This window comes from Pelophylax lessonae (assembly GCF_965119305.1).
Source record: "Pelophylax lessonae genome assembly, chromosome: 2".
Taxonomy (NCBI): Eukaryota; Metazoa; Chordata; class Amphibia; order Anura; family Ranidae; genus Pelophylax; species Pelophylax lessonae.
The window spans coordinates 371,812,867-371,839,920 of NC_138769.1; the positions used below are offsets into that span (position 1 = coordinate 371,812,867).

At 42.7% G+C, this 27,054-nt stretch overlaps 1 protein-coding gene across 1 annotated transcript in view; it reads right to left on the reverse strand.

Annotated features, from left to right (window-relative positions):
• The window catches only part of TMEM54 (transmembrane protein 54), a 55,725-nt gene that overhangs the window by 17,326 nt on the left and 11,345 nt on the right, over positions 1–27,054 (reverse strand). The window contains exon 2 of the mRNA XM_082246565.1: positions 15,158–15,339. Coding sequence (XP_082102691.1) covers positions 15,158–15,339 — 182 coding nt within the window. The remainder of the gene's footprint in view (positions 1–15,157; positions 15,340–27,054) is intronic.

A 27,054-nucleotide genomic window follows, 5' to 3' on the forward strand; every position in this document is an offset into this window, starting at 1 on the left:
TGGCCTGGACGTAAGACAGCAAAATCCTCCGGTGGTAAAGTGGTTAAAGCATATGGGCTTCACAAATAAAACTGTTAATGCTCTATAATTCTACTCCTCAAATCTTTATTTCCAACACTCTATTGGATTATTTCTCACCGTAAAAAGGGAAAAAACAAAGTTGCCTGCATCCTCTCTATACTTCATCTCTGGAGCCTCTCTCGAGGCCGAAAGGTGTTGCAACCAGGAGGCCAAATCTGAGCTCTTTGTGAATGATGTTATTCTCTTGCTTTTTCAACCTCAGATGAACATACCCACCTTAATTTCCCATCTAGAGTTGTTTGTGTCCTTCTCAGGATTGTATATAAATACAATAAAGAGGTGCCTGGCGTGTTCAGGGATGGGTTGTCTCGGTATAGATTCAAGATACAATCGGACACTATCACCTATCTAGGCATGGTTATTCCCCAGCAATAGAAACTTTGGTCCTACTATTACCAAATTGAAAGGGAACTGTCTACCATGGACAGGTGCTTACAGATCAAAATGTTCAGTTTTGTTTAATTATTATAGCCCATGCCCATCTGCCTTTCCTGCTGAAGCAAAAGAATGTATAAAGGCTTGAACTGGCTTTTCCGACCTTTATTTGCAAAGGGAAAAAAGCTAAAATCTCCCTAGGTAAACTGAGCAGCGTCATACTGCAAATAGGTCATTTTCCCAGATATCCAACTGTACAATTTGGCAAGCTTAGCCTGACATGTGAGGGACTGCATTATTAATACTGTACCTACTTTACTGCTGAGGTGCATAGGTCCAGTAACCATGTTACCATAATAACCAGTCCCGCTTGCCCCCTCCCCATAAAAACCAGACTTACAACGATTAAGTTGGAAAGGGCAAGGCCACAGCTTTTATTTAGTTTCCAATACCAAACAAGTACACTTTAGACCAGTGCCAGTCACAGTTGTACTGCGAGCACTCTTAGTCATCAACAACTTAAATACCAAAAGGTGAAAGGGGGGGGGGGTCTGTCGTTACCATCAGTGCAGGACAGACAGCGTACCCCCCAATTTACAAATAAGGGCATAACCCATTACTGGCAAGGTCAAAACTGCCACTACAGCTGTGACATACCGACCGAAAATTGGGGCGGGGGGGTGGGCAGCTCTTCAACCACGTTCTTCTTAAAGACCCAGAATTCCCTTGGGGAAAGTATTTAACTGAGCTCAGGCCCAACCCCATAACCAAAACTCCAATCCCATGCCCCCAGCAGTCAAGGCTCTCTTTCCCTAAAGGGATCCAGAGGCCTTCATTTACACAATTACCAAACTGCAGTTTTTCATGCCCTGGTCACTGCTAGTGACCTTGCATACCTCCATGTGTCATTTTCCTAATCATATTGAGAAAAACATGTTACTTAGATAAAACAATTATAATGTGGAGTGAACTTAGAAAGCTATTTTGACTACTGGGGGTTCTCCCCAGGACAACAATATGCTGTAAAAGCATATCAAATTCGGGCAGTAAAACTCGGATCTCTCACTTTGCGCTTTGGTTTACCTTCCTAACACTTGGAACAACCTTTCCTTAACAAACGAAACTATACAACCTACTTTGCCCCCTCAGCAAAGGAAATCAATATACAAATTATATATTTATCCAAAGTCTTATAGGTAAGGACACAATGTATCCACCTATTCTGGCATTCAAAAATGGGCACATATGTTAGGCAAGCTCTTGGAGGATACTGTGGACATAAAATAAATGGGTGGGAATGCTATGAGACATGCAACAATTCGCAAGAACTGGAAAGAGATTCAGCTTAAAATTGTACATAGAGCCTATGAATCCTAGAATATGCAGCTTAGAAACTAACCCCTGGGTTGGATAACTGACTGCCCAAAGTGCAAACTTTTTTCACCTAACTTGGTCCACCTTATGTGACAATGGCTGGTCAAAGCAGCATTTTGAAAGAGTTTTGTTGATTATTTGAACACAGTGACCAATAAATGTAGGGTCCTCGAACCTCGGATGGGACTATTACATCATATAGCGCAATCTCAGGAAGACCAACCTTCGCATCTGACAAGATGGAATCACATATGTACTGTATATAAGACATTAAAATGTGCATCCTAAATAGATGGTTACAATCAGGGCTGGCCCAAGACATTGTGCTGTCTGGGTCCAAAAATGAAATGCTGCCCCCCCCCCCCCCCCCCCAAAAAAAAAAAAAATCATGCTCACCAAAAGGCCCACACAATTTTTATTTTATATCATGATAATTAAAAATAAAGATGATGTATCAGGAAGTCAGATTTATATGCAACAGCATCTTGTCTACATGCACAATTATATGACATACCATTATGTTCAATTCAAAACCACAAACTCCAGTATTATTTTGTTTGTCTGAATGTCTAACATGATTGCGCACACCACAATCACATAAGGAACCCTCCGCCTCCTCATATTCATCAGTTTGCACACTACAGGTGGCAGTAGGAGATGGGGAAATGCCGTCCGTAACGCGCCGCAAACTGATGACACACAAAACTGCTGGAACAAAAAATCTTGGGCATCAATTTGCTGCTCCTCTCAAAGTGCTGCCTGGGTCCAATGGACCCAGTGGGACCTATGGTAGGGCCGGCCCTGGTTACAATCCGTCTCCCCAACCTGATCTGATATTAGAACTGTGCTATATCATTAAATTCCTATGAATTAATTACACGAGTCAACAGAAGAACAAACATATTGAGAAATTTTTCAAGGTTTGGACTAACTTTTAAGATATATTACAAGATATTTTTTTAGTCACACAACTTGGTATGCCTTTGAAAAACTTGGTACGCCTTTGACGAACTGTATGCAAGCTAGAAGTATTTTGGGGGTAGTAGTCCTGATGGACGTTGCTCCTAACTGTCACTCATTTAGTGAGACTGTATGTCTTTTGAGACCAAAGCCCTCTGTCCCTCTGGCAGCCTCATTTGTCCCCCTTTTTGATCTAATATGTATATCTCTATACAAAATGTACTTTTGTTTTTACTACCAAAAGTGTTATGCTGCACTAAATGTTTTATCCAACCTCTATATCACTACATTTGTTATTTTGAAAAGCCAATATAAGGTAAAAAAAAATAAAAATAATAATGATTGGTGTAAGCTGGTAATGCATCTATTCAGGACTTCTGACGGTAGCCTGACATGTCAGAGACTTATATATGGTTTTTAATCTCTAGTGGTGGGAACCCCTCCCTTCCCCCCTGTATATAATTTCAGAAAATCTGAAGACTTGCCTGGAATACTGTGCACCAGGGCTGCTTAGGGACAAAAGGAGGCAGAAACGAGGGTGTAGAGGAATCATATTGTTACTAGCCTTTGACAGGGATAGTTATTTCCTGGTGCTCTTTGCACTGTAATATGATATTTCTTAGGAAATTGTACATCTTTACATAAGTGTGTTAGATCAATGGTTTGCACAACCTTTTAGCTATGTTGTATGTACAAAAGCACACACTCCAACTCAAGAAATTTTAATAAAAATGTACATGCAAAAAAAAAAACCCAAAACATATATCCAGTGTGTATATATTTTTATATATATATATATATATATATATATATATATATATATATATATATATATATATACAGTGGGTACGGAAAGTATTCAGACCCCCTTAAATTTTTCACTCTTTGTTATATTGCAGCCATTTGCTAAAATCATTTAAGTTCATTCTTCTTCCTCATGAATGTACACATAGCACCCCATACTGACAGAAAAACACAGAAATGTTGACATTGTTGCAGATTTATTAAAAAAGAAAAACTGAAATATCACATGGTCCTAAGTATTCAGACCCTTTGCTGTGACACTCATATATTTAACTCAGGTGCTTTCCATTTCTTCTGATCATCCTTGAGATGGTTCTACACCTTCATTTGAGTCCAGCTGTGTTTCATTATACTGATTGGACTTGATTAGGAAAGCCACACACCTGTCTATATAAGACCTTCCAGATCACAATGCATGTCAGAGCAAATGGGAATCATGAGGTCAAAGGAACTGCCTGAAGAGCTCAGAGACAGAATTGTGGCAAGGCACAGATCTGGCCAAGGTTACAAAAAGATTTCTGCTGCACTTAAGGTTCCTAAGAGCACAGTGACCTCCATAATCCTCAAATGGAAGACGTTTGGGACGACCAGAACCCTTTCTAGAGCTGGCCGTCCGGCCAAACTGAGCTATCGGGGGAGAAGAGCCTTGGTGAGAGAGGTAAAGAAGAACCCAAAGATCACTGTGGCTGAGCTCCAGAGATGCAGTCAGGAGATGGGAGAAAGTTGTAGAAAGTCAACCATCACTGCAGCCCTCCACCAGTCGGGGCTTTATGGCAGAGTGGCCCGACGGAAGCCTCTCCTCAGTGTAAGACACATGAAAGCCCGCATGGAGTTTGCTAAAAAACACCTGAAGGACTCCAAGATGGTGAGAAATAAGATTCTCTGGTCTGATGAGACCAAAATAGAACTTTTTGTCCTTAATTCTAAGCGGTATGTGTGGAGAAAACCAGGCACTGCTCATCACCTGTCCAATACAGTCCCAACAGTGAAGCATGGTGGTGGCAGCATTATGCTGTGGGGGTGTTTTTCAGCTGCAGGGACAGGACGACTGGTTGCAATCGAGGGAAAGATGAATGCGGCCAAGTACCGGGGTATCCTGGACAAAAACCTTCTCCAGAGTGCTCTGGACCTCAGACTGGGCCGAAGGTTTACCTTCCAACAAGACAATGACCCTAAGCAGTGTGAGAGTACGAAAAGCCGCACTACTGGTTGAAGATGTGAAATGTTAAAATCCAGATTTATTGAAGTCCAAAAGATAAAAACATGCAAAATAGTACCACAACAGTCAGAGACATGGGGAAAAAAGCACAGCGGTTAACGCGTTTCACCGAAACGTCCGCTTAGTCGTAACCATGGTTACGACTAAGCGGACGTTTCTGTGAAACGCGTTAACTGCTGTGCTTTTTTCCCCATGTCTCTGACTGTTATGGTACTATTTTGCATGTTTTTATCTTTTGGACTTCAATAAATCTGGATTTTAACATTTCACATCTTCAACAGTAGTGCGGCTTTTTGTACTCTCACACTACCACTACCTGGATTGCGGATCCTCGCCTGCACCTGTGTTGGATGTGCTGTGGGATTGCTTTCTAACCGGAGCGGTTCATTCTTTCCCTGATTGTTTGCTAATGACCCTAAGCACACAGCTAAAATAACGAAGGAGTGGCTTCACAACAACTCCGTGACTGTTTTTGAATGGCCCAGCCAGAGCCCTGACTTAAACCCAATTGAGCATCTCTGGAGAGACCTAAAAATGGCTGTCCACTAACATTTACCATCCAACCTGACAGAACTGGAGAGGATCTGCAAGGAGGAATGGCAGAGGATCCCCAAATCCAGGTGTGAAAGACTTGTTGCATCTTTCCCAAAAAGACTCCTGGCTGTATTAGATCAAAAGGGGGCTTCTACTAAATACTGAGCAAAGGGTCTGAATACTTAGGACCATGTGATATTTCAGTTTTTCTTTTTTAATAAATCTGCAACAATGTCAACAATTCTGTGTTTTTCTGTCAGTATGGGGTGCTATGTGTACATTCATGAGGAAGAAGAATGAACTTAAATGATTTTAGCAAATGGCTGCAATATAACAGAGTGAAAAATTTAAGGGGGTCTGAATACTTTCCGTACCCACTGTATATTAGTATCTCACAAAAGTGAGTACACCCCTCACATTTTGTAAATATATATATATATTTTTTTTTTCATGTGACAACACTGAAGAAATGACACTTTGCTACAATGTAAAGTAGTGAGTGTGCAGCTTGTATAACAGGGTCAATTTTCTGTCCCCTCGAAAAAACTCAACACAGCCATTAATGTCTAAACTGCTGGCAACAAAAGTGAGTACACCCCTAAGTGAAAATATCCAAATTGGGCCCAATTAGCCATTTTCCCTCTCTGATGTCATGTGACTCGTTAGTGTTACAAGGTCTCAGGTGTGAATGGGGAGTAGGTGTGTTAAATTTGGTGTTATCGCTTTCACTGTCTCATACTGATCACTGGAAGTTCAATATGGCACCTCATAGCAAAGAACTCTCTGAGGATCTGAAAAAAAGAAAAAAAATTGCTCTGCATAAAAAGGGCCTAGGCTATAGGAAAATTGCCAAGACCCTGAAACTGAGCTGCAGCCAATGCTGTATCTTGGCCCAGGCCTAGGGCTGCACTTTGCAGAGGGGTGGCAAAAAAGCCTGCCCTGCATGAAAAAAGAAGCCTCCTCTCAACTCCTGCACAAAAAGAGTCCTACCGCTTGCACTACACTTTTAGTGTAGTGCCAGTCTTATGACTCGGGTGGCTGGGCCTAGGAGGCAAATCGGTCTGTCGCCCCCATAAAGCGGCCGCACTGCTGTCAGTATGATAATACTGGCCGGTGGCCGATGACTGGCCTGATGTTTGAACAGACCAGCAGCCGCACTTAATACAACTGATGGCTTACAACTAGTAAGTGTGGCACGGGCAGCAGGTCTTAGCTCTGCCTATCCTCCTTTGCAGCATACCAGGCTTTTGTATTCTTCTGGATGAGAAGTAATGCTGGAACATAAACTTTTTTTTGCTCATGGTTTTTGCAACCTATTGATTTGTCTTAGGTTGTTAATGCCAGTTAATCCTGTTTTATTTAGCAAAATGTATTGTAATTAAATATACACAGGTAAAAGATTTTTCAGTCTGTGTGTTGACATATTTTGGGGTAATTTTTGGCCTGATTGAGTCCTAATACATTGACTATTAAGCTGGTTTGTGAATGTCACATGACCACCTTCAAATGGAACCGTAGTTGGGCAGTGTTCCTCCTGGGATAAGTAAACACTGGCAGCCAAGAGCAGAACCTGTGTTGTCAGATCAGCATTGTATGTCCAATAATCCACAAATATGGATTTAGCCCAACCCTATCTGCTGGCCCAATGTAATGTCATTTAGGGGTATTTTAGCAGGTGAATATGAGCACTTCCACCACTGGAAGTCCTTTTTTTTATCTCTTAACACTGGCATTTGTTTCTGACATCAGTTTGAGATGTTTCAGTGATCATTCATAATTCATTGACAGGTGCACTTGACCTCCTTTTGATCTGCATTTACTGGTGCTTAATGCAGATTTTGCATTCCAATAGACTTGCATAGGTATGGAAAACCTATTTGAAGAATGCAAAAGCCTCTCAACGCAGCTTAGGGTCCATTCACACCAGTCACTGCATTGGTGAAGCCTTAAGAGGAAAGGGTGGGGTTTGCAAATGACAAGAGGGGGGGTCTTAAACAGGAACGGGTGTGGCCTTGGCAGGAAGGGGAGGGTTATATTTAAATGAGGGGGTGCATGAGTTTAGTCAGGCCTAGGGCAGCACAAAACCTAAATACACCACTGGCTGCAGCATGGTGGCCAAGACCATACAGCGGTTTAACAGGACAGGTTCCACTCAAAACAGGCCTCCCCATGGTTGACCAAAGAAGTTTAGTGCACGTGCTCAGAGTCATATCCAGAGGTTGTCTTTTGGAAATAGACATATGAGTGCTGCCAGCATTGCTGCAAGGTTGAAGGGGTGGGGGGTCAGCCTGTCAGTGCTTAGACCATACGCCGCACCCTGCATCAAATTGGTCTGCATGGCTGTCGTCCCAGAAGGAATTCTAAAGATGATGCACAAGAAAGCCCGCAAATAGTTTGCTGAAGACAAGCAGACTAAGGACATGGATTACTGGAACCATGTCCTGTGTTCTGATGAGACCAAGATAAACTTATATGGTTCAGATGTTGTCGAGTGTGTGTGGCAGCAACCAGGTGAGGAGTACAAGCATGGTGGTGGGAGTGTCTTGGTCTGGGGCTGCATGAGTGCTGCCGCCACTGGGGAGCTACAGTTCATTGAGGGAACCATGAATGCCAACCTGTACTGTGACATACTGAAGCAGAGTGTGATCCCCTCCCTTCTGAGACTGGGCCGCAGGGCAGTATTCCAACATGATAACGACCCCAAACACACCTCCAAGATGACCACTGCTTTGCTAAAGAAGCTGGGGGTAAAGAAGATGGACTGGCCAAGCATGTCTTCAGACCTAAACCCTATTAAGCATCTGTTTGGTATCCTCAAATAGAAGGTGGAAGGGCGCAAGGTCTGGGACATCCACCAGCTCTGATATTGTCATGGAGGAGTGGAAGAGGACTCCAGTGGCAACCTGTGAAGCTCTGGTGAAGCTCCATGCCCAAGAGGGTTAAGGCAGTGCTGGAAAATAATGGTGACCACACAAAATATTGACACTTTGGGCCCAATTTGGACATTTTTACTTAGGGGTGTACTCACTTTTGTTGCCAGCGGTTTAGACATTAATGGCTGTGTGTTGAGTTATTTTGAGGGGACAGCAAATTTACACTGTTATACAAGCTGTACACTCACTGCTTTACATTGTAGCAAAGTGTCATTTCTTCAGTGTTGTCACATGAAAACATATAATAAAATATTTACAAAAATGCAAGGGGTGTACTCACTTTTGTGAGATACTGTATATACTGTTTGCAAGGCAGTGATAGGTTATGTGAGTATACAGAACCTAAAAGCAGACCTCTTTATTTCAATCTAATGTGGTTCATGTACTTACTATAGTAAAAGCGTATTTATATGCAGAGTGCTTATCATGCTTTAAACAACACATGCCTACGGCTATAAGAGTGGCAATGTAACATTTTATCATTACCCTGCTCTTTGTATATGTTTTCCATTTATTTTTTGCTTAACTCATTTTACCCAATAAAACATTAGTAAAGTGGTATGATCTAGGGGGTGAGTTTTTTTGAGCTGGTTAGCTACAGATTGAGGTTATCAATATTTTCACACCTTCATCATCTAAAGTGTTTTACAGCAGGATATATAGTAGATACACAAACTGTGATATATATACAACAGTTTAAACAAGTTACATAGAAGATAGGACCCATCATTGGCTTACATAGTTAGTCAGGTTGAAAAAAAAAAAAGTCCATCTGGCTCAACCAAAAAAAAAAAAAAAAAACAGTAAAGAAAACCCAACCACACAATCCTACAATTGTGTATATGGGACTGTAAAAAAAGCAAATCATGCTTTGCTGGGGCAAAAAAAAACCAGCAAAGCATGATCCAATTTGCTACAGCAGGGGAAAAAATACCTTCCTGATCCCCTGAGAGGCAATCGGATATTCCCTGGATCAACTTTACCTATAAATATTAGTACCCATTTATATTATGTACACCCAGGAAAGAATCCAGGCCTTTTTCAAGTAAATTACTGAGCTGGCCAGAACCACCTCTGGAGGGAGTCTATTCCACATTTTCACAGCTCTTACGGTGAAGAAACCTTTCCGTATTTGGAGATGAAATCTGATTTCCTCTAAACGTAAAGAGTGCCCCCTTGTCCTCTGTGTTGACCTTAAAGTGAATAACTCAACACCAAGTTCTCTATTTGGACCCCTTATGTATTTATACATGTTGATTATATCCCCCTTTAATCTCCTTTTCTCAAGAGAGAATAAATTCAGTTCCTCATAGCTGAGCTCCTCCATACCTCTTATCAGTTTGGTTGCCCTTCTCTGTACTTTCTCAAGTTCCCCGATATCCTTTTTAAGAAAGGCTTGCACTTTAGGGAATATTATATATATATATCATGTATTTTTTATTTTTATTTATTTCCTTACAGAAGTAAAGTGCAAGAATTATACAGTACACAGTTTACTCCACAGGATACACTAGGAAAGTATTCAGTTACTTTCTAGCCATTGAATGTTCACAGCAACAAATCCTATATCTCCACTGATTTCTTTCTCTCATACTTTCTAATTTTTGTGCATGTCCGAACAGCAACCATTTCCTAGTTCAAACCTCACAGGTGAATAGTCTACTTGTTAAAACCAGATAATCTTGTCCTTAAGTGTATGTAAACACCAACAATAATTTTTTTTTTTCACCCCCTTAATGATCAGGCAGGCCATTTTTTACGATAGAGCACTGCGTTGCTTTTACTGAAAATTTTACTGTGACGCTGTACCCAAATAAAATTGATATCCTTTTTTTCCCCACAAATAAAGCTTTCTTTTTGGTAGTATTTGATCACCTCTGCTGTTTTTATTTTTTGTGCTATAAACAAAAAAAGTCTGACAAATTAAAAAAAGAAAAAAAACAATATTTTTTACTTTCTGCTATAAAACACATCCAATAAAAAAATCTAAATTTCTTTATCAGTTTAGGCTAATTTGTATTCTGCTACATATTTTTGGTAAAAAAAAAAATCCAAAAAGCGTATATTAATTGGTTTGCCCAAAAGTTATAGTTTTTACAAACTATGGGATAGATTTATGGACTTTTTATGCTTTTTATTGTTTTTATTAGTAATGGCAGGGATCAGCGATTTTTAGCGGGACTGCGACATTGCGGTGGACAAATCTAACACTAAATGACCCTTTTTGGGGACCAGTGACACCAATACAGTGCAGTGATCAGTGCTAAAAAATATGCACTGTTAATGTATAAATGACACTGGAAGGGAAGGGGTTAACATCAGGGGCGATAAAGGGGTTAAGTGTGCTCCTAGGGAAGGTTTTCTAACTGTGGGGGGAATGGACTGACTGCAGGAAGAGAGAGATCGGTGTTCCTGATTAGTAGGGACACACAATCTCTCCCTTCTTGTTTGACAGAACAGCCTTATTTACATAGGCAGATGGCCGCTCTGTCAGTCTCCTGCCGCTGTGTCTAATCACAGCAGGAGCGTGGCTCCGGCGGCAGCGTGCCCCCTAGAGACTTAAAGCAAAATCATGTATATGTACGTGATTTTGAGCTTAAGAGCCGCCCTACCGCAGTACATGTATGGTGGGCGAACTTAAGTGGGTACGATTTGACAATCTTCATCAAATCCTAACATAGGTCTCCTATTGTATCTCATAGTGATGGGATTCTAAAAACATCCACTGCTCAAGCCCTGAGGAAGAGGGGGGCCTTTACCCTTTATTTGATCCTCTTAACCAATAAACATTTCACAAAGACTTCTGAGTGATATCATTTTTTGTACTAGGCACTCTCCAGTATCATCTGTTGAGTAGCAGCCTAGGACCAGAACAAGGTCCACCTACACCAGGGTTCCACAAACTACGGCCCTCCAGCTGTTGCAGAACTACACATCCCATGAGGCATTGTAAAACTCTGACATGCACACACATGACTAGGCAGGATGGGAATTGTAGTTCCTGAACATAGTTTGAAGACCCCTGACCTACAGTATGCCTTCATTACAGATCAGTTCCTTTAACCACTTAAGCCCCGGAGGATTTTCCTGCTAAACGACCAGGGGGTATTTTGCGATTCGGCACTGCGTGACTTTAACGGACAATTGCGCGGTCGTGCAACGCTGTACCTAAACGAATTTGATGTCCTTTTTTTCCCACAAACAGAGCTTTATTTTGGTGGTATTTGATCACCTGTGCGATTTTTACTTTTTGCGCTATAAACAAAAAAAGAGCGTACATTTTGCAAAAATAACAATATTTTTCACATTTTTTTATATGAAATTCCCCCCAAAAAAAATGTAAAAATCAAAATTTTTTAACATTTTCGGCCAATTTGTTTTATCCTACCTATGTTTGGTAAAAAAAAATCGCAAAAAGCATATTTTTATTGGTTTGCGCAAAAGTTATCGCGTTTACTAACAAAGGGAAAGATTTTTGTCATTTTTGTTGTTTTTTTTTTTAACGCGTAATGGCGGCGATCTGCGATTTTTTTTGCGGTACTGCGACATTGCGGCGGACAGATCGGACCCTTGACTGAAATTTTTGACACTTTTAGGGTTACCAGTGACATTTCTACAGTAATCAGTGCTATATATATGCACTGTTACTGTAAAAATACACTGGTAATAAAGGGGTTAATTTTATTTGGGAGGGAGGGGCTGTGTGTGTCCCTAGGGGGCGTGCTTTCTACTGTGATTGGCTGTGGCTTGAGGTGTAAGGACACTGATCAACGGATCTACATAGTAGATCCGTCTGATCAGTGTTTTTACACCAAGGAGAATGACAGGTGGCTTGTTTACACAAGCCGCCTGACTTTCTCCCTCTCCCCCGGCGATCGCCGAGTGACCGGCAGACATCGGGTCCGCCAGTCACATGCGCGGGGGGGTCCGTGACCGCGCGGGAGCGGGAGCGCGCCTCCGCGGGCGCGCGCTCGCTCCCCAGACCCTGCCAGGCTTGTGACGTTAATTAACGTCACTCTGCCTGGCAGGGGCTGACCGCCGCAGTAAATTTACTTGCGGCGGTCGGCAAACGGTTTAATGAAAACGCACTCTATTGTAAAACCATCAGAACCAGGCCTCATTTCACTATCCAGCTCTATTACACTCACATGTATGATTTCTACCTATAATAAGGCTTACCTATAAGTACTGTAAATATGTCCTAAACTTGCACCATTTAGGAGACATTTACTGTAGATGCAGCCAGTGACGTCACTGGCACAGGCGCATACACTCTGAAGGAATGGCACGCCCATGCCGTTCCTTCAGAGTCCTGTGCCTTAAACGGTGTCTCCTGCGCGCATGCGCGTAACGTCATTGTGGTTCCGGACACTCACACAGCTGGAGTCTGCGAACCTGAAAGGAAGACCGGGTGAAGATGGAAGCGCCTTTAGCAGTGACAGCGTTTTAAGGTAAGTTTCACATAATGTGCTAGTGAGTGATGCACACTAGCACATTATGACTTTGCCTTGCAGGTTTAAAAAAAAGCCAGTGGTTTACTACGCAATTAAATCAAAGGAAAAAAGTGTGAAAAAAGAAAATTAATCCAACCCCCACATCTAAGGACTGGTTAGCTTCAAAACTATCAGTATTTGTTCATGGGTTAGTTACGCTTTAAGTTCCTGGGAACACCAGGCAGCGGCGATCATGAAAAGACAAGTTTCTATTTATTCGTATATACAGGACTTTATTTACATAGTGCAGCAAGATTAAAGGGAGTTGTCTAAAGATGTGATTTTTTTTTTCTTTTTTAACAATCAGGATTGCTTTATTGAAAGAACAGCAATACAGTATATATAGAGAAACAAAGAAACACAAAACTGAATAACATGGTGTAACACAGTGAGGTCAATACGAGAAAATGGTAGACAAAATCCAAACAATAATCCAGCAGCACATCAAATGGACAAATATGTTTGAAAATATATTAAATTCCCTTTGGACCGATCCCAACCTTTACAGAAAACAATAGTCCATAGCATCCCAGGGGAGAGTGAATCCAAACTGAGGGGGGAGGGGAAAAGGAGGGGCCACAGAGCACTGCTGCCTACTTATCGGGGGGGGGGGGGCACCATAAATTCACTCTACTGGGAGGTCCACAACAGCCTAACCTTGTCGGATTTCCAAGGGAAGCCACTACTAATGTACTTCAACCTGTAAAGAGGCAACGCAGCATCAATCATGGCTTCCCAGGACGACAGAGCAGGAGGAGTAGGGGAGGACCAAATACAGAGAATTTCTTTTTTGCAAAGAAAAGCAGATACAAAATCAATAGTTTACTATAGTGGGACCTATGAGCATTATTGTGGACCCCTAACAGGGCCAATTCCAGAGACATAGGGACTGATAACTGTAGCCTAAGATTAAGCAACTGTGTCAAGCAGCGTTGACAGTGAGGGTCTCTATCTGGGTATATTCTTTGGAGTCTCCGGGTATAGTAAACACTATGAAGAAACTTAATTTGTATTAGCTTATCCCTAGAGGAAATTACCAGTTTAGTGCAATGCTTAAGACAGTCTTCCCAGTCCTCTCTGTCTAGAGAGGGAATGTCCCTTTTCCATAAGTCCCACAATTAGTCTATTTTAGGGGGGTCAATAACAAGCAGGGTCCCATAGAGAGCAGACAGAGGCTTCTCAAGATCCTTCTGAGACAGTAGTTCCTCAACAGGATCTAACTGGAGGAGTGGGAAATTGGGCCCTGGCATAGCTGAAAAACATCCAACCCGGCAGCCGGAACAACCGAGAAAGCTGGGGAAAGGTCAACAATATTCCCTAGGGCATAATGTCTCTTAGGGTCCTAATGTCATAGCGAGCCCACACATGGGGACCTGGGATCAACCAAAAGTGAGCCAGTTTGGGACTCCCTCAGAGAGGCTGAACAGGAGACCAACGTCCCTCTTGGAAAAATTGATGCCTGGCTGCAGTCCAGACCCGCAGTGTCACCATAATAGGACCCAGAACTGCCACATATGCCCCTGTACCCCTATAAACAAAGTTTTGTAGGTCTAACGGAGAACACAAACAGGCAGCCTCCACACCTACCGCAGCATTAGAGCATGAGCCCTCAAACCACCAGTACATCGTAACCAACGCCGCCACCCAATAATACACCAGGACGTTGGGTAGGGCCAAGCCACTCATTTGCACGGGAAGGTGAAGTGTGGATTTGGCCAGACGAGGAAGGGCTCCATTCCAAAAAAAAGAAACAACACATCAGTCCGTGTCCTGAAAGAAAGAGGCTGGGAACCATACTGGGCAGTTCCTAAATAGGTACGTACATTTAGGCAGAAGAATAATTTTCATGATATTAATGCGACCCAGGAGATTCAATGGGAGCCCGAATCATGAGAAGCATCTTTCTTTAAGGAGAGAAAGCAAACAGAGTATATTACGGGTATAAAATTGGTAGACATCCATAGTCTACAGGAGATGTGTAGATGTGTCAGAAGACTCTTTAGGTCCCCTGCACATGGGGCTGTTTAGCTGCAGTGCGTCCCTCCCAGTGCTTTTATTTCTGAATGGACAGGGCCATAAATGGCGATACCACTCGGGACAGCGTTCAGCCACAGCCTGCAATAGACTTTGATAGGCTGTCTGCAGCGGGGCTGGACAATGTACCTGTCCCTCATAGGCATTCTAAAGTGCTAGGAGGGATGCACTGGAGCTAAGGTGCCCATATGCAAGGGGCCTTATAGTTCAGGAAACATCTGTCTTTTCTTGTTTGCTGGAAAAATAAAGAGGCAATAGATTTTTAATAGACAGTGTTATATAGTACAATTAGTGTTGGTATAATCACACCATGCATACCAATATTTGTACATATAAATTTTTGCACCTACCACAATCGCAGTTGTCACAGCAATGATGTTGGTGACAGAATAATGTAGCGACTTCCGTCCAACGTGTCTCAGCACTAATCCATGTACAATAGCCCCCACAATAAAATTCAGGTGTCCAACCACAATCAGTGCAAGACCAACTTTCATCAGAATCTTTCCATACTGGGCATTATCCAGGGCTTCTGCAAAGCAAGGTAAGCAAAAGTAACACATAAATAAGGGTATATAGATTAAAATGAAGCACAAATTTATAAAAATTTCTTAAAAATACTTTTTAGTTCTTATTTCTATCACGTATTGCCTAAAGCTATAGATTACTGTCAGGTCAGATATAACCCAAGAGGGTAATGATATGTAATAATTGAGGTATCCCATCTGAATATTAAGGATAAAACCATTTACACTAGATTTTCAAAAGTATTGGGACGTCTGCCTTTACACGCACATAAACTTTAATGGCATCCCAGTCTTAGTCCTTAAGGTTCAATATTGAGTTTGCCCACCCTTTGCAGCTATAACAGCATCAACTCTTCTGGGAAGGCTGTCCACAAGGTTTAGGAGTGTGTCTATGGGAATGTTTGACCATTCTTCCAGAAGCGCATTTGTGAGGTGAGGCACTGATGTTGGACGGGAAGGCCCGGCTTGCAGGCTCCACTCTAATTCATCCCAAGATGTTCTATCGGGTTGAGGTCAGGAGTGCAGGAAAGTCAAGTTCCTCCACCGCAAACTTGCTCATCCATGTCTTTATGGACCTTGCTTAAAAAATTGTGTATAGATCACAAATGCTAGAATTGCTTTACAGAACAAAATCATATTGTCTGATAAAAAATAACTAGAACCAGTACTAGAACTGATGTAAAAATTAGAGCACACAAGCTGTGAATACTTTATTATGAATGAAAAGTATGTAGGCAGGTGCAGTTTAGCCTTTCAGCAGCCGCTATGCAGATATAAGGAAGGCTAAGGGGGAGCTTTTGTTCCTCTGAGGCCTCCATAGGTGTTATCAGGGAAGCAGCCATCTGATTGGATGCTGCTGAACTAAATGACTTCCGTGGCCATCTTTAGTAAGGGCAATGCACTGCAGGTGATGTGCTTTTACAAAGTTGCTAGGTTACTAGGTTAGGGACAGGAACCAGCTGATGAGGAACAGTGTGTCTAGAGCAGGGAAAGTTCCAGTGGGGATGGGGAGCAGGGACTTCACGCCTGTTTCTGCCAACCAATATACTCAGTTGGGTTGGTGATCAAACTACCTTTTGCCTCCACAAATGCTCTTGCCGCCACTCTTGTCTCTCAGCCACCTCCTTCAACAGATCTTGTCAGTATCGTAGGCTTGCTCTTGTGTATTCTACTGCATAGAGACCATGCTGTAACAGTCCTACAGGAAGGAACTATTATACTGGATTGGCTGTGATATTTAGGCCCTTATCGGAACTACTAAGAGAGCTTGTGCTGCTTGTACCAAGTGTAATTTGTTTTTTACTTTGTTAAAATACAAAATTTTTCTAATACAACATGCCCCATGTCTTGGGCAGTTACTCCATGTTGGGCAGCAACTAGCTGGCCCCACCCACAACTTAGCGTAAGTCAGCAGGATATACCACACACGGTGGTTGGCATGGAGGGGGATGCAGGGTCCACCATGGCACCGTTGAGAACAGCCTTAGCGCTGATTCCACCACCTAGGTGATGGTTCAGGTATTTGACCAAGTGGTAGAATGATGGTTGTGGTCAAGTTTACCTGTAGTCTGGTGAATTCCTTGGTACCCATTATCTTGAGCATGAATGTTCTGAAAGATCTAGACCCGCTTGTTGACAGAGGTCAAGAAGTTCTGTGGGCACAAACGAGGGTGTGGCTTGCGGGCCATATGGCTCAATGTGATTCGGGCCTACTAGGCCTACAGCAGAGAAGATAGACAGTAGACTGAACAAGTCGGTGCCATCCACACACAATTTAAGCAAAAGTTACTGATGTCTACCTATCAAGATGTTATCTGGTTATCACCTATTGGGATCCACAGGAAGCTCCATGGGGCTACCTTTATTATATAATCTTGTAGAGTCCTCAAGGTTTCAGGAGAACAGCCCAAACCCTGTCCAAGGTCCACTGAGGTAAGGTGCTGGTCCAGCTAGTTAACCTGGGAGCAAACCTCTATTCCGCTATCGAACTGCATGATCATAGCGAACCTCTACATGGTATCCAGGCACTGCATTGCAGAGTCCCTACTGGCGATCAAACCCATCTGTGCCCCTTTGCAAGCCACTATGTCCTCCCTGCATATTGATCAATACCAATAGTCATTAGACCAATTGGCCATACCCTTCCAGGAATATCTGCTGTCTCAACAGGGTCTCCTCCATCAGCTGCGGGATAGGAACTTTTAAATCTTTGCGGCTGGTCCTGGAGACTATGGACGTACTGAAGGTATAGATGATCACATACACACAGGAAGTACCCCGTGACAAGTTAAAAAGAATTTACCTCCAATAGGTGAGTAAAGAAACCAGAGGTTATTAAGAACAACTCCATGTCAATGGTTGCTAGGTTGCTGTAAGCTACACAACATCACTGGTTGCTATGATGCTGCCGGCTACACAGCTGACAGCGTACTAGCAACCAGTGATGTTATGTAGCTGACAGCCCCCAGTAACCAGTGATGCTGTGCAGCTCTGGAGCTGAACATGCACTAAGGATAGAATTATGGACACTCTGGCCTTAGTGCTGCCCCCTCCTTTCCCCACCATGCCTCCATGTAAAAAACTTATTTCCTGTTTCAGAGGCATGACATTATTGTACAGAGTCTCTGTGACACTCTGATTGGAGGAAGCTTACAGAATAAACCCCCAAACAACTGAGGACAATTAGGCAAATGTCATCATATGATTGACTGAAAAAGGGATTAAAGCTCCTAGAAACAGCAGGCAGATTTACCAAGCCAAGCCAGGGAGGACCACCAGAAACCATAACCAGGGACATATAAAGCAGTCACAGAAAGCAACAGTGGTTCTAAATCCGCACCACTCCAAAAACCAAAGTTACATTTAAATGTTTTGTTTTATGGATACCCTTTTTTTACTTTTTTTTATTTTATGTAATCTTTATTTATGCATAATGAAATAAAAGCATACAATGAGAACCAAAAGAAAAAGGCACCCTCAAAAAAAAGGCACATGTCAATTTTCTCAAAGGGTGCAGACAACACAATGTGATGGGGGGAGGGTACAGATGTAGAATTAGCCAGTGGAAAGCAAGATTCAGAGGGCACAAATGGGGACATTAGCGGTAGGGTGTTCAGAGCTCCTAAACCCAGGGTGGGTATGGGGAAAAATCTCAAGAGCAGCCTAAAAACATCAAATGGGAATATATGCAACCGGTCAAAATTAAGAGGTTTATATACCAATGCCAGAAGCCTGGCCAACAACATGGGAGAACTGGAGCTACTGATTTTTGAGGAGGACTTAGATTTTGTGGGGATAACAGAGACTTGGTTTGACAGCTCTCATGACTGGATGGCGACCATTCAGGGGTACTCACTTTATCACAGAGATAAAGAAGGTAAAAAAGGGGGAGGGGTATGTCTGTATATTAAGAACAGTGCACAGGTAAATATGAGGGATGATATTAATAATGGAGCTATGGACAAGGTAGAATCCCTCTGGGTAGAACTTAAAAGGGAAGGCACTGTGGGGAAGGTAATATTGGGCGTATGCTATAGGCCCCCCAACCAGAGGGAGGAGGGGGAGGCGGACCTCCTTTTACAGATAGGATTGGCAGCAAGGATGGGAAATGTCATTATAATGGGGGACTTTAATTATCCAGATATAGACTGGGCAGAAGGAACCGCGCATTCAGCCATGGCTCGGCAGTTCCTAAATGTTTTGCAGGACAATTTCATGGGTCAGATGTGAATGCACCGACAAGAAACAATGCAGTACTTGACCTACTGATTACCAACAATACAGACCTGCTTACGGATATAGAAATACGGGGCAACTTAGGAAACAGTGACCATAGGTCAATTAGTTTCAGTATTAATCATAGTAATAGGAGACATAAGGGTAATATAAGAAAACTGAATTTCAAAAGAGCCAATTTCCCAAAACTGCGCTCGCTGCTAGAAAATATCAAATGGGATAGAACCCTGAGAACAAAGAACACGGAGGAAAAATGGGAGTGCTTCAAGAGCATACTGAACAAAGGGATTGGCCAGTGCATTCCAAAGGGAAATAAATTTAAAAGAGCAAAACTAAACCCTGGGTGGCTAAACTCCAACATAAAAATGCATATTAGTGCTAAAGAAAAGGCCTTCAAAAAATACAAGACTGAGGGGTCATTGGCAGCATTCAAACATTACAAAGAGTGTAATAAGAAATGTAAAGACAAAATCAAGGCGGCTAAAATACAACACGAGAGACATATATCGTAAGAGAGTAAAAAGAACCCCAAAAAATTCTTTAAGTAAATAAACAGTAAAAAAAGCGAGGCCAGAACACATTGGCCCCATAAAAGATGACAAAGGAGATATGGCCACAGAGGACAGAGAAAAGGCGGAAGTGTTAAATAATTTCTTCTCTTCAGTCTTCACAAAAGAATTGGGGGGCTACACTAACCCAGCTTGTAAGGCCAAACTAAATAATACACCTCAGGAAGTACCGCCATGGCTAACAGAAGATAGACTTAGAACCAAACTAGAGAAACTTAACATAAATAAATCACCAGATGGCTTGCACCCGAGGGTTCTTAAAGAGCTCAGCCAGGTGATTGCCAGACCATTATTCTTGATCTTTAAGGATAGCTTACAGACGGGTATGGTGCCAGCTGATTGGAAAAAAGCCAACATGGTACCAATATTTAAAAAAGGGCCGATATTTATCCCGGGTAACTATAGGCCGGTCAGCCTAACATCAGTAGTCTGCAAGATTTTGGAGGGGATGTTAAGGGACCACATACAAGACTTTAGTAATGAAAATTGTATTATTAGTAGTAATCAGCATGGATTCATAAAAAATCGTTCTTGCCAAACCAATCTATTAACCTTCTACGATGAAGTGAGCTGCCACCTAGATAAAGGTAAGCCTGTGGATGTGGTGTATCTGGACTTTGCAAAGGCCTTTGACACCGTTCCCCACAAACGCTTACTGTTCAAACTAAGGAAGGTAGGTATGGACCATAAGGTGAGTACCTGAATAGAGAACTGGCTCCAGGGGAGAGTGCAAAGGGTGGTGATTAATGGGGAGTACTCGGATTGGGTGGGTGTGAAAAGTGGGGTCCCCCAGGGTTCTGTCCTGGGACCAATCCTGTTTAATTTATTCATAAATGATCTAGAGGAGGGGATATCTAGTACAATCTCAGTATTTGCAGATGATACTAAACTAAACATGCCAATATCTTCTATGCAGGATGTGGAAACCTTACAAGCGGACCTGAACAAAATAATGGGGTGGGCAACTACATGGCAGATGAGGTTTAATGTTGAAAAATGTAAAGTAATGCACTTGGGTGCCAGAAACCAGAAAGCAAGCTACTCACTAGGGTGAGTCTAGGATGGAAAAGGATCTGGGGGTACTGGTAGACAACAGGCTTTGCAGTGGCATGCAATGCCAAGCCGCTGCAAGCAAAGCCAACAGAATGCTGGGATGCATAAAAAAGGGGATTTACTCCAGAAATAAAGAGATTATTCTCCCTCTCTACAAGACTCTGGTCCGGCCACATCTGGTGTATGCTGTCCAGTTCTGGGCACCGGTCCTCAGGAAGGATGTGCTGGAACTGGAGAGAGTCCAGAGAAGGGCAACAAAAATAATTAGGGGAATGGAGGACATCAGCTATGAGGAAAGACTACAAGCACTAAACTTATTCTCTCTGGAGAAGAGACGATTGAGGGGGGGATATGATATCAATGTACAAATACTGTACTGGCGACCCTAGCATAAGGAACAAACTATTCAGAGAAAGGGAATACAATAAGACACATGGCCACTCACTAAAACTAAAGGAAAGGCGGTTTAACCTTAAAGTATGTAGGGGGTTCTTCACTTTAAGAGCAGTAAGGATGTGGAATTCTCTTCCACAAGCAGTCGTATCAGCAGGGAGCATCGATAGTTTCAAAAAACTATTAGATGGGCACCTTAAAGACCACAACATAGAGGGGTATATAATGTACGGTTAACAGCAAACACACACACACATCATAAGTTGAACTGGATGGACAGATGTCTTTTTTCAACCTCACTAACTATGTAACTATGTAACTATGTAGTCATAATCAGCCTGAGTGCATACAATTTGAAAGTGTTTAAGTTTGACCTCATATTATATGGTTTTGGTAAATCTAAACAAAAAAAATCTAAAGATAATTGTATAGTGTGTATCTAGGTTAAGATTGATTTGGTTTCTAAGATCAGACCAGAAGGGACATAACCTTGCCCACTCCCACCAAATGTGTAAAAAGTACCATGGACTGTAAAGGATATATCATTGCCAGTTTAGATGGCACCCTGTATCAGCATGTTAATAGCTTGTACAGCAGTTAGATTTTTGCATTCCCATATAAACAGAGCTGGAATGGGTCAGCTGATGAAGATGATCAGGCTGAGCCTCAGGAAAATCATAGTGCAAGTCTCTCTCCCACTCACAAATTTAAAAGGGTTTGGTGGGCATAGGTTTGCACACGGGGTGTTTCCCAGGTGTGCCCAGGCACACCCTAATCACCCTCGTGCCCTGTCTGTGCTTTCACTGCTGCCTGCTGGTGCTAGAGCTGGTGCTACAACATGTGCCAGTATTACCAATAACTAACTGTGGTCAGGTGCAGGCTGGCAAAAACAGCTGCCTGTGCTGCGAGTGGGAGGTCGGAGGTGTTTGTTCAGGGACTAGGGGACCACAGCCGCCGAGTAATTTCAGCCGCATTTTCCGATGCGGCTTCTATAGTTCCGACTGCAGGTCCCGTCGGCGTCGGCGAAGTGATATACAGCTGCACTCTGTCTCCCCTCTGGCCTGTCTAGCCCCGTTTTGGAAGTTTGGCAGAAGCAGCAGAGGATAGCGGCAGGCGGGTGGCAGCTAGAGGTGAGCAGTGTCAGTGTGCGAGACTGAACACTGAGCAGGGCTGCCTGCCAATTCAAATCAATATGAACCCTAGGTTGGCCTAAAAAAGCGTGTGTCTGTTTATTTATTTATATATATATATATATATTACATTGATAATTGTTTATTTAATTAAAAATGTTTTAATACCGCTTAAAATGTTTGTTCACATTTATTTTTAAAAGTGTGTGTATATATATATATATATATATATATATATATATATATATATATATATATATATATACACATACACACACACACACGCACATGCGTTTGAGCTTTGGTTTGAGGTGCACACCCTAATACCATAGGCTGCGCACACCTATGTTGGTGGGTGACGTGTAAACTGAAGCATTTTATACAGTTCAGAGTGGGGTACCAGGGTACTGTCAGCACATATCTTCTCAAAGGGTAGATGGGGAACAAAGCTTTGGGGTCAAATTACTGTATGTACAAAAACCCAGATACCTCAGGGACCTCTGGTACAGGAAAAAGAAAAAGAACTCTGCAACTGTGTAAGCAGCATTATTTTCGATTTGCAATCATTATTCTTGAAATGGGAGAGGCTATTAAAGGTTTGTATTTCGGCCATAATGTTCAACAAGGATGTCAAAGGATCAGAAACATAAAACAAGACATCGTCTGCATAGGCAGAAAGTTTATGTTCGGCAGTGCCCACACTCATTCCCCTGATATTCGGGTTTAAGCGTATTTTACTTAGCAAGGGTTCCAAGGTCAGGGCAAAACTGAGAAGGGATAGGAGACAATCCTGTTGCATCCCATTCCCAATAGGAAAGGGGCATGAGAGGGTACCGTTAACCTTCACCTGTGCTTCTGGAGAGTCATAAAGTGCCGCTATCCACTTAAGCATATGAGGCCCCAGCCATAAATTATTAAGGACTACCCGTAGGTATGTCCAGTCTACCCTGTCAAACACTTTTTTAGCGTTTCTGGAGAGAAAAAGACAGGGTTACTGGACATCCCACGCACGTACCCAGTGTATAATCTGATTGTCCCTATTAGAGTTGTCCCTTGCCTCCCTTCCTGTACAAACCCCTTTGATCCAGGTGTATAACCACAGGAATAACAGGTTTCAAGCAGTTTGCCAATACTTTGGCCAGGATTTTGATATCCGTATTCAAGAGAGAAACAGGTCTGTAGTTCTGCGGTAGAGTGTGATCCCTTCCCTCCTTGGGCAAAACCATGATATGTGCAGTTAAAACTTCTTTAGGAATACGAGTACCCATTGCTAGTGCATTGAAATATATGCACATGGGGGAGGTAAGTAACAGCAAAAATGTTTTATAATAAGCATTCGAGAAACCATCAGGGCCAGAACTCTTTCCCTTAGGTAACTCCTTAATGACCGCTCCAAGTTCCTCCGGGGTGATAGGATCCAACTTACCCAAAACTTGTCTGGTCAGCCTAGGAAATTGGACCTCAGGCAAGTATTCACAAGACATTTTTGCGGAATCGAAGACTCAAGGCATAGTGTCCGGCAGATTATAAAATTGAGCATAATAGTCCTGAAATGCCTCAGCAATTTTAGAAGAGTGTACCGTCGAAGCTCCTGAAGTCGACTGCAGCTTGTAGACATGCATAGAGGTTCGTTGACGTCGCAATGCCCTGGCAAACAACTTGCTGCACTTGTCCCCATGTTCCTAAAATTTGTGGGAGATATTACATAACGAGGCTCTAAAGCAAGTCCGAAGTAGAGAGGATAGCTCTGTTCGCCGAAGTTTAAGTTCTGAATCAACCACCGGAGCATCTCGACACTTATGTCTACGTTCAGCAGACTGTACCTGCCCAAGGAGCCTATGCATGTCCCCTGCTCACGCTTGAACCTGGCTTCTTAAGAAATGAGCTACCCTCTGACCACCACTTCATGTCCTTCCCCAAACAGAATCTCACCCCAACTAGCCCAGAGTATTCTCCCAGAAATAATGGGGGAAAAAATCTGTCACTCAAGACTGTACCGCAGAGTCATCTAGTAAGTTCTCATTCAGTCTCCATAAACAGTATATCAGTACGGGTAAAAACACAGTGGATAGCCGAAAAGTAGCTAAAGTAGTCGACTAGACGATGGTCATGAAGCATTTTTTAACGTGTTTGAGGAACTCAAAGGAGTGAAAAGAACAGCCTGTAGAGGTGTCAACACAAGGTTCAGGACAAATATTAAAATCTCACCCCCAAGTCTAGATGACCTTCCCTAAAAGAGGAAAGCGTCTCCAGGGCCTTATCTAGGAAGGGAAGCTGGTGCAAATTCGGAGCATACACATTAGCAAAGGTATATTTACGATCAAAAACGGTGCCTTTCAGTGGGTACACTTTAAATACTCCCACATATAATGAACATCATATGCTCTGATTTATTTAATATTTCCTTCATGTGTCATAAACACACCACACCCGAAGCTGATTATATATTTAAATACCCATCACATAGCTTCCTGCTTTTGAGTTAATTAGAAGAAACCTGTTCCATAAATGAATAGAATACTGCTGAATAAGCTTCCACTATAAGTAAGTGGTGACTTAGTCTGGGATATCTGTCTGATACACTTAAGAGTGTTTTGATTAGATAGGCTGGGAATCATTCTGTCAGTCTGTCTGAACATTTCATTCATTGAGAGCATATCTGGAGGATGTGTGGTTGGTCTGGATTAATCTAAACTTTAGGAATCTATTGGTTTAAGATCTCTACCTATTGACCATTCGAGTACGTTGATGTGACTTCCCACCACGTATACCACTATATCAGCATCTGTACAGCAACAGCAGTAGGCTAGGAGAGGGATGGCAGTTCTAGGAATCAATCCAGTGTGTTATATACATGTGTGTTGGGAACATGCTAACTGGAGAAGAGAGCAGAAAGCCAGTGGCATGGACTGCTGATGCTCAATTGCTGTCCAGTCGCAGACTGGTGTAAAGTAGATGACCTAGCTTTCTTTTATAACAGTGTATGCAGTAGAAAATACTTAGGTCATCAGACTATCATGCTTAGAAAAGCTGAGGAAATCTCTGGACTGCATGAACAAAAGTTTTAACTTTTGGCAGGTGAAACAGCTTTTTTTTTCTTGAGTTTTACATTAGCATCTGAATATTTCTGGCACTGTGAACTTTAAGATTGGATTTTTTTTTTAAAATCAGCCACACATTCGAGGTGGATGAGGGAATCCACCCTGTTGTGCAATTGTTTTTGACAGTGGGACTCCTCTGCTGGCAGAATAAACTTGTAGGAATGTTGAACTGTGTTTAGTGAATCAGTAACTGGCCCAGGCTGGAGAAAGGGTTAAATGTTACAAGCTCAGTTCCCGGGCTTTTGGTCCTAGCTAGCCCACTTGTGCTATAAATAGTGGGATGGCTTAGGTCTGGGGGTTCTTGGGGTCCAGTGGGTTCCAGGCTGCCTATGAGTGGAATCGTTTAAAGCTGCTAAGGACGCCAGGGGTTTTGGAAGACATCCAGCCATGGACAATGCCATTATGGACTCTAGCCTCTCCGAGGTATGCATTGGCCACTACACTATTCTAGTTGTTGTTAGGGAAAGGACATTGTTCATATTGAACGGTTATGCCACATTTGTTCAGGTAAGTTACATTAACGGTTATGAGACTGGTCGTATTTATTCAAAGGGGTGCATGTTGGATCTGGTATATACAAAGAACCAGGGTCTGTAATTGCACTATGAGGTATAAAGTAACACCACTGCAGTGTGGTTGTTAAGAGTAACCAAGCACAAGTTTAAGACACAAAGCAACCGGCGTGGTACCTGGTATAGGTGACAGGCTCTCTGGTAGTAAAGGGGTCAGTAATCTTGCTCCTTCCTCTCAAGAACCAAACCCATGTCACAGAGATCTATGGCCTGGTCACAAGGTACGGGAAGGAAGAAGTTAAGGGAGGGCATGCATGCGTTCTGTACTAGGTACTCAGTGGGTCTACTTTCCATTACTGGGAGTGAGATAACAGAGGTACGCTGCTACGCCTACGCTCACTGGTGGAATGAGCGCAGGCTCAGCATGTCCCTCCTAATGCAACATCTTCCATGTTACAGTGTGCACTGACATGGGACAAGTCATTTTTTAGGGGAACTCTGCACTTTTTTACTGCACACAATGAAAGCTCATCTCTAAGTTGGGGAACTGTCTTAATATTAATGTGAAGAATCTACCACAGTCTCCTTCTGGTCCCGGGCATTGATAAGCAAGCTCTGCACGAAATGTACCCCGCGTGCACAGACGCAGATGACCCCACACACACACACTGATCTAATGAGAATATACCAACAGTCCTATTCGAAAGGAGTGGATTATTAGACATGGATGGCTATAGACAGTTCAAAATTCATCCGCTCCCTGCTGAACTTTGATCAATTTATGGGCAACTTAACCACTTGCCGACTGCCGCACGACTATTTACGTCGGCAGTCAGCCCCTCACAGGCAGAGCGACGTAAGGGTTTTGGGAGCGAGCGCGTGCCGCCGGATGCGCGCTCTCGCTCGGTCACGCACGACCGCGCAATTGTCCGTTAAAATCACGCAGTGCAGAAACGCAAAATAGGCCCTGGTCAGGAAGGGGGTAAAATCTTCCGGGGCTTAAGTGGTTAAAAGTTTAGACCAACAGCAAAAAAAATTATAAACAGCATAGACTGATTGCAGCACTTACCACAGCTAAATACTAAATACATATATGGGTATTTCTCACCACCAAAAGTTTTGTCATTTAGAGCAGCCAATCCAGATACCTATGAAAAACTGCACAGCCAGGTCCTCAACCTACACTGTAGCATCAGCACAGCACAGCACAAGTAGGCTGAGCAGGGC